General features: G+C 63.0%; 1 protein-coding gene across 4 annotated transcripts in view; it reads right to left on the reverse strand.

Moving 5' to 3' along the window:
* The window catches only part of GRIN1 (glutamate ionotropic receptor NMDA type subunit 1), a 30,097-nt gene extending 21,835 nt beyond the window's left edge, over positions 1 to 8,262 (reverse strand). The window contains exons 1-4 of one of the 4 annotated variants that reach the window (XM_029920010.1): positions 7,698 to 8,262; positions 5,160 to 5,294; positions 2,408 to 2,584; positions 40 to 102 (exon numbers count right to left, since the gene is read on the reverse strand). In XM_029920010.1, the coding sequence (XP_029775870.1) occupies positions 40 to 102; positions 2,408 to 2,584; positions 5,160 to 5,294; positions 7,698 to 7,955 (633 nt within the window). In that variant the 5' untranslated portion in view covers positions 7,956 to 8,262. The remainder of the gene's footprint in view (positions 1 to 39; positions 103 to 2,407; positions 2,585 to 5,159; positions 5,295 to 7,697) is intronic. The other 3 variants (XM_029920008.1, XM_029920011.1, XM_029920009.1) reach the window with 3 other exon arrangements.
* Between the last annotated feature and the right edge of the window lie 6 nt (positions 8,263 to 8,268).

Raw genomic sequence — 8,268 nt, forward strand, 5'->3', positions numbered from 1 at the left:
CCTAGCCGGTGGGCGGCGTGCACGTCCATGCATATATACCTTGGGTCCACGCTTGTTGTCATAGGACAGTTGGTCGAGGTTTTCATAGTTCCTTTTTTTACTCTGATGAATAATGTGCACAGAGAAAATATGCAGACACAGAAGAAGATTATAAACGGTTGAAAATGACGGCGCTAAAGCAATCACACCACCTCCTCGGCACGCCTGCAGACGGGCACGTACCTGGAGCTCGCAAACACCTGGGCCCGAGTGGGGCTGGGGGCCAGGGCAGTGCTGGGGGTGTGGGGGCACGGGGGCCGCTGGGGCTCCCAGCCACGGAGCTGTGCTCTTGGACACGGTCACACTTGGGAGAAAGGGAGGCCCTGTCTGTGTCGGTACCAAACTGTCACTTTGGGGCCCCACCTGCCCCAGCAGTGCCCAGCCCACCCCAGCTGGTCCTGAGGAAGGGTTGAGCATCCCCTCTCGCATGCCCTGTCCCCTCGGTCCCTCCCCTCCTGGCATCATCCCTTCTGTCTCCCTTAGTGGCCCAGGTGCCTGTTCTCACTGACTGGTGTATGCACACCCATCGGCCCACGTGAGCACTAGAGAGCGAGCATGATAGGGTTGTGTGCGTCTGTGTGCGTGCCCAGGGGTGGCGTGCACGTGTGGGCATCTGTGGGAAAGTGTTAGTCTGTACATGCTCTCTAGCGGGGAAAGGAGGGTGAGCGCCATCTGAGCACTGTAGTGTGTGCACGCAGCACGTGTATATGCGTGTGCAGGCATGTGCGCAGGCATGCACATGTGTGTGTATGTGCAGGCACGTGCATGTGTGCCCACAGGTGTGTCTGTGTGCAGCCACGTGCATATGTGCATGTGCGTATGTATGTGTGCAGCCACATGCGTGTGTACATGTGTGTGTGCATGCAGGCACGTGTATATGTGTATGCTTGCATGTGTTCAGACATGCGTGCTTGTGCATCTGTGTGCAGGCATGCACATGTGTGTATATGTGTGTGCAGCCACGTGCACATGTGTGTCCTCATGTGTGTCTGTGTGCAGGCGCATGCATGTGTGTAAGCCAGTGGAGTGAATGTGCCCATGGGCTATACACCCATGCGTGTGCTCAGGTGTGGCCTCAGCATGTGGCGGGTGATGTGAAGTGAGGGGATGTTTTGGGAATGACAGCACGTCCCTGTGATCAAGGGTGTGAATGTTGGATGTGCAGGGACACAGCTGGTGAGCGTGTGAGTGTGCACGGCCACGGGTGGGCACACCAGGTGACCAGCCTGCCAGGTGCTGGGATGGTGTCTTGGGAGGGGTGGGGCCCACGGCGCTGGTAGTCAGCCCTCCCTCTCCGACTCAGTGTCCCACAGCCCCCCCCCCAGGGCCCTCTGAGTCTGCCCTCTGGCTTCGCCCACCCCAGCCGGTGCCCTCACTCCCTTCAGGGGCCTATGAGGGACCTGGGGTTGGCGCTAAGCTTGTCGGCGCCATCCCTGACTCCACAGGCGGAACATGCTCCCCACCACCCCCTTGGTCTGGCCTCCAGGGCCCGCCCCAGCCTAGGCCTCCCTCCCTCTCTGCCCAGCTTGGCCTCCATCCTGACTTAGGGGCTGTGGCACAGGTGTTGAGTACCCAGGGCTCTGTGCTAGGTGAAGGCAGGACCCTGGGCCTCCTTAGGCTGGCAGTGGGGGCAGGGACGGGGGTCACCTGGACCCCCAGAAACTGCCACTCTGCTCTCTCTGCAGCCCCTGAGTAGGGACCAGGCTGGGGCTGGTCTGTCCGTGTCTCTTGGAAGGGTCCAGAGCCTAGCCCCAGGGTGGTGGTGAGGAAGGGGACCCGCACGGGGCTGGGGCAGGGGGAGCCGGAGGCCTGAAGGGGGCAGAGCTCAGGCTGAGGGGACCGGGTGGCGCGATGTGGGTGGATGAGCTTCGGTGAGGACAATGGGCAGCTGAGAGGGGGGCGGGCCGCAGGGGAGGCAGAGGCCTGCGCACCGCACTGCAGGGCGGGACGGGGTCCTTGGGGGAGGGGCCTGTGAGGCCGCTGGGGTTGAGGAAGGGGCGTGAGGGGTGAGGGGTGGCGAGCCGGGACCTGGCTGGGGAACGGCGAGGGGCGGGGCTGCGAGGGTCTGGGGGGGCGGGGGCGGGGGCGGGGGGCGGGGGGGGGTGTTTGCGGAGCTCCAGGTGGTCCTGCCCTCGCCCCGCAGGGACTGACACGAAGGAGATTTCGACTAATGGCAAAGCGAGTGAAATGAGCCGAGAACAGGCTGGGGCGGGCGCTCGCCAGACGGAGTGGTGCTGACCATGCACGATGGAGAGAAAGGGTGTGCACACACGGGCCACAGACACAGGCAGGCAGCGCCCGGCTGCTGCTCCCGCTCCTCCGGCGCCTCGGCTCCGGCCGCTCCTCCCGCCCGCGGCCCGGGCCTCACCTTGGACTCGCGCTCCTCCAGCAGCGTCTCCAGGCGCTTCTGGGCGGCCCTGCCCTCGTGGTCGTCGCTGACCAGCAGGATGATGTGGTTCCAGCTGTAGACGCGCATCATCTCGAACCAGACGCTCGACTGGTGGGAGTACGGCGGCACGGTGCGCAGGAAGCTCAGGTGTATGCTCTGCGGGGACGCGGGGCGGGCTGAGGGCCTCGGGCGGAGCCGCGGCGCCGGCGGGGGGCGCTTCCCCGCCCGCCCCCTGCGGCGGGGGACCCTGCTTCCTCCTACCCCACCCTCGCCCCACCGGGGGACACCTGCCGGACGCGGGGGCCCTACTTCCACTGCCCCCTCCGCCCCCCCAAAGTCATCTAATCTGGGAAACAGAAGGTCTCCGTGGAATGGTTCCTGAGGTGACCAGCCACCCCCTGCGGACAGCCTAGGCTCAAGAAAGTTCCCACTAGGGGGCGCCTGGGTGGCTCAGTCGGTTAAGCTCAGGTCATGATCTCACGGTTCGTGGGTTCCAGTCCCTCGTCGGGCTCTGTGCTGACAGCTAGCTCAGAGCTCAGAGCCTGGAGCCTGTCTTTGGATTCTGTGTCTCCCTCTCTCTGTGTCTCCCCTTTCTCTGACCCTCCCCTGCTCATGTTGTCTCTCTCACTCTCAAAAATAAATCAAAACATAAAAAAAAAAAAAGTTCCCACTGACTTGCAGCATCTCAAAGATGCCCCCTGGGGAGCTTCCCAAATTTGCATACCTGTAGTATTTGTCAGGAAAACTTTTTTGAGACTAAATATTTATTCTTTTCAAGTCCAGGGGCTATTGCTTGCTGACCCTCCCTAACTTCTCTGTGTGCGTTTTTTTGAAGGTTTAAAAAAATTTTTTTTGAGAAGGGAGGGGCAGAGACAGATGGAGAGAGGATCCCAAGCAGGCTCTGCACCATTAGCGCAGAGCCCGACATGGGGCTCGAACCCACAAACCACGAGATCATGACCTGAACCGAAATCGAGCGGGGGCTCACGGACTGAGCCCCCCAGACGCCCGTCTGTGTGCAAGCATCACGCAGGACACAGCCTGGGCTCCGCCTCTGCAGCCCGGCTCTCTGGGTGAGCCCCTCGGTGTCCCTGCAGACCCACACTGACCCTGCGGCCCTGCGAGGCTCCAGATTAGTCTTTCACCTGCTCCCTCTTTGTGGCCCGAGGGAGAGTGTCTTGGAACCTGGCTGTACGACTGTCCCTTGCCTCACCTGTGTCATCCAACATGGCTACACCGGGGTTGTGGTTGGGGTCCTGGACTGGCTCTGAGTCCGAGTGCTGGGTGCAGACTGGCAGTGGACTGGGATCATGGGTGGGGCCAGGCTGGACCTGTGAGGCTTGGTTGTTAGGTTTGACCTCACGCTGGACCAGGGAGCTGGGCCACAATCTGGGTCCAGCTGCGGTTCTGCCCTGGGAGAGGGGCCTCCTCCCCGCCTGCGAGGCGGGCTGCCTGCTGCTTTCCTTCCTTCTGCGAGTGAGGGGCTGGCGCCGGGGGGCTTGGGAGGCAGGTGGGCGCGGTCAAGCGCGCTCCACTTCTCTGCCGCAGGGAGCAAGTGCAGCTGAACAGCTCAGTGCCCGGGTCCCGGAGCCCCCCAGACACACCGATCCCTGACCTCCCCAGACACGCTTGGCCCTGGCTGGGATGACCTCATGCCTTAGTCAGCTTTGTCTAGGAGTGTGGGCTCCCAGCAAGATGAACTTGGAGATGATGGGGAGACTGGGAAGCCCCCGCCACGCGGCCCCTCCTGACCTGTCTGCTGGTAGGCCCAAGGTCTGACGGAGGCTGTGGGGCCCTCCCGGCCTCTTGCGGCTAGTGGCGCCCCCAGGGGACGAGTCCTCCCCGGGCCACGGGCAGACACTTCGGGAGAGCCGGGTCACCTCAAATGAGTCCCCACCTCTGGGGGAAGCCACCCCAGTGCCCTCTTGGCTTTTCCAGCTGCTGCTGCAGGACTGGATGGCTCCAGGCAGACCCCCAGTCCCTGCCCAGAGACCACAAGGGCTCTGTATGCTCCTCGCAGCCCCGGGCCTGCCTCTCCTGCGTGAGCTGCCTTCTCTGTCCCCTTGCACACATGCAGACATCCTTCTCACCGGCCCTGCAGCGAGGGCTTCTCCCGGCCCCGCGGGGACCTCTGCTGCTCCCCAGGGTTTGCTACCGGTGCCTGCCACACGCCAGAGTGAGTGTAGGGGGTGGGCGTGCGTATAAGTGTGTGAGTGTGCCTGTGACCATCTGTGTGTGATGGGGCATGAGTGTATGTGAGTGTGTGCGTGTGTGTGAATGCAGGTGTGTGCACGGCGTGGGTGTGCACGTCAAGGTGCATAGTGTGTGCATGTGTGTAACAGCATACGAGTGTCCGTGTCAGTGTGTTTGAGTGTGTGCCCATGAACTTGGTGCGTGTGGGCGCGAGCGAGTATATGGGTTTGTTTGTCCCTGTGGCTCCGTGACTCTGCGTCTGCACCGGTGTGCACGTGCATGCGTGTGCATGAGCTTATGTCTCAGGCTATGTGTGTGGGTATGAGCGTGTGGACGTGCATGAACGCATGAGCTCGAATCTCATCCTGCGGCTCCTTCAGCCCAGAGCCCATGGTCCGTGCAGGGCTGCGCCCCCCGCCCGGCCTGCGTGGTGCCGGCCCGGCCTCCGCCCCCTCCCCAGGGCAACTGCCTCCTGCGGCCAATGGGTCTGAACACAGGAGCGCAGCCAGCTGGGCCCCCACCGAGTGGTCAGGCTTACCTTGTCTGAGTAGATGGACATACGGGTGGTCAGCCCCAGGACGGGGATGCGGTAGAAGCCGGCTGTGTAGGAGACGGGGGTGGGAGTGAAGTGGTCGTTGGGGGTAGGTGGGTGGCTAACTAGGATGGCGTAGACCTGTGGACACAGGGGACAGCGTCAGCTCGCATCGGGGGTGAGGAGGGGCGGGCACTGGAGCTGGCTGCCTGGAAGCAGCGGAGGCTGAACTCAGCAGGCGGGGGGGGGGGTGTATGCAGGGGCCCCAGCTGTGCACACGTACAGCCCCCGAGAACTCGCCTCGGGCAAGGGGACCCTGTAACCACCCTTGGAGGAGAAGCAGATAGCAGGGATGAGCTGGAGGCGGTGCCAGAAAGAACACAGAGGGCGATGACTAACCCCTCCCCACACTTCCCTGCCGGGGGCCTCCCTTCACCCCTCACACTGGTGGGGGCTGTGCTGGGTGCGCAGTGGGCCCTGACGGGGCCGGTGAAGAACTGTTCTTGTGGCGCCGCAGCGTGGGCTGGGGAGAGTGGCTGGCCCCGCATCGTGATGCCAGGCACACCCGCTGTCCCTCCTCCTGGGTGGGAAGCCCGTTCAGAGCCTGGGAGGAATCCCCGGAGGCCTGCCTCTGACGCCACAGATGGCGCCTTCTCTGGAGAAGCCGGACAAGGAGCCACTGCAGCCCCGGGTCCTTTGGCCAGTGTCTTCCAGGGGGCCTGGCTGAGCTCAGCTTAGTTTGACCAAGACCCAGTGCTGATTTTGACCATTGACCACGTCCTCAAGGAAGAGAAGGGAGGTGCTTGGGAGGGCGTGCAGCCTAGCCTTCCTGCCCAGACCAAGGCCCATGTGGGCAGGTCGGATGCCAGTGGCTCAGCCCTCCAAAGCAGGGGGATGGTGGTGGTAGGGAGCAGACAGCTAGGTGATTCCACGCCACCCTCACATTAGGAGGACCTATGTCTGTCCCAATTCTCTGCCTTCTACTCTCTGAGCAGCCCCCCCTTCCTGCAAATGGGGTGGGGAGTGCAGGCTCCAGCCCCATGTGGTTGGGGAAGGTGGCCGCCATGCTAGCGCAGCACTGGCCCGTAGGTTTCGCTTCACGAGTAGCAGCCACTGGTGGCAGCTTTGCCCCTGGCCTGGCCGTTCCCTGAGGGAACAGACGGCACGACTGTGAGCTGGAGAAGGGGTCCCCAGAAAGGGCCCCACCTGGACTCTCTCCGTCCACTTCTTCATGTCGCTCCCTCATCCTGGATGGGACACGTGACCAAAGGCACCAGCCACAAAGGCTTCACCCAGTCCTGTCTATGGCCCCCGGGGCTGGAAGCATGGGGTGGCTCATGGGATGGAGGAGGGCAGCTTTCTGAGCAGAGCGCAGCCCTGGCCTCTCGGCAATTGGAGCTGTGCGGTCTGGCTATCCGTCCGCAGGCCTCACCGCCCAGTCTGCACCCAGAAGTGTCCAGTCTGTGTCTGCACAGGTGTCTGACCACACAGGGGTCCATGAGTGTGTGTGGGATGTGTATGGGCCAACATGTCCATGTAGGCACGATTGAGCCCGTGTGCGTGAGCACATGTGTTTGTGTGTACACCTGGGTATGCCAGGCAGTGTGTGGCACGAGTGTGTGCGTCCACGGATGTGCGTGGGGGGGCAGGTGTGTGTGGGTACATGCAGTTGCTTGCGTAATGTTGATGTGCATGAGTGTGTGTTAAAGTAAGTCTATGCATCTCTGTGTGTAAACATGGGTGTAAGTGCACAAATGTGTGAGCGTGTCTGTCAGGTGAGCAAGCACAAGCCGCACCCGGCCCCGTGTCCGTCCTGACTCTTACATAAAAGCTGCATTGCAGTGATCCGTGCTTTCATTGGAATTCAGCCGGCAGCACCGCACAGGGGCGGACAGCTCCGAAAGGCAAAGTGCCAGGAGTCCTGTCCTCCCCCGCAGCGCTGGCTGTCAGTGGCTGCGTGCTGGGCCCTGACACCTCCCACAGGCTCCGCCCCCACTCCCACCCTACAGAACATGCTGCTTCAACTCCTGGGCTGTCTCCCATCTCGGGCAAACCCACGGATGGGGGAAGGGGGAGGAGGAAGGGAAGGAGGTCTAAAAGCAGAGACAAAGATGGCTCCGGGCCCCATCCTGTTCAGAGACCTGCGCACAGCGTGTGCTCGCGGCTGGGACAGCATCTCTGCCCATAAGCTCAGAATGCCCACCCGTCACTGACACACTGAAGAAACAAACCACGAAATGCTTGCCACATGTCTGCACACGTTGGTTGGGACCTGCAGCCTTGAAGCCCTTGTGAGGACTAACCAGGGTGGCAGGTGACCAGCGTAAGGGAGCAAATGGGGAAGTGGGGTTCGGCTGCTAGGGAGACCAGCTTGCTCCAGGATGAGCAGCTCACTTAGGGGTCGTCTCCTAAGAGGGCCAGGAAAGGCTAGGATGAAACTGGAACAGTAGGAGGATGGAGGGTGGAGGAGGAAGGATGGTGGGGAGGCGTTGGGGGAGGGGCAAGAGCAGCGCAGTGGGAGCCCTGGTGGGGGGTGGTGGGCACCTGGCTGGAGATGAGGTCCTCGCACACGGACAGGGCCATCTGGATGGCGTTGGGCTTGTGGGTGACGGAGGTGGCGTTGAGCTGGATCTTCCAGGAGCCATGCCGCTTATTGGCCTGGTTGACGGCCTCTCGGAACATCTGTTCATGCTTTCGCGTGCTCAGCACAGCTCCGATGTTGACAATCTTGGGGTCGCAGGCAGCACGGGCAAAGGAGCAGGAGAAAAGCAGGGCGAGTGTCAGCAGGCGCATGGTGCTCATGGGCTCCAGACAGAGCCCTAGCTCTGGGCAGCGCGAATGCGGGGCCCTCGGCGCATCCCCAGCGGGGTGTCCCGGCCGTCCTGCCCGCGCCCGATCTCGCGGGCCTGGGGCGCCACGTCTCCCCCTGGAGCCGTAGTCCTGGGACGTCCGCGGGAGGAAAGAGGGGACCCGAGCTCCGGGCCGGCGGGCGCTGTGCTGGGCACGCGTGGGTCCCACGCTCCGCGAGAGCGACGGGCGCTGTCCGCGGTGCTGAAGCGCGTCCGGGAGCGGCTCCAGGCGCCCCGCGCCGAGAGGACGCCGCGGCCGCGGCTCC

Source organism: Suricata suricatta, chromosome 13, assembly GCF_006229205.1.
Source record: "Suricata suricatta isolate VVHF042 chromosome 13, meerkat_22Aug2017_6uvM2_HiC, whole genome shotgun sequence".
NCBI classification, from domain to species: Eukaryota; Metazoa; Chordata; class Mammalia; order Carnivora; family Herpestidae; genus Suricata; species Suricata suricatta.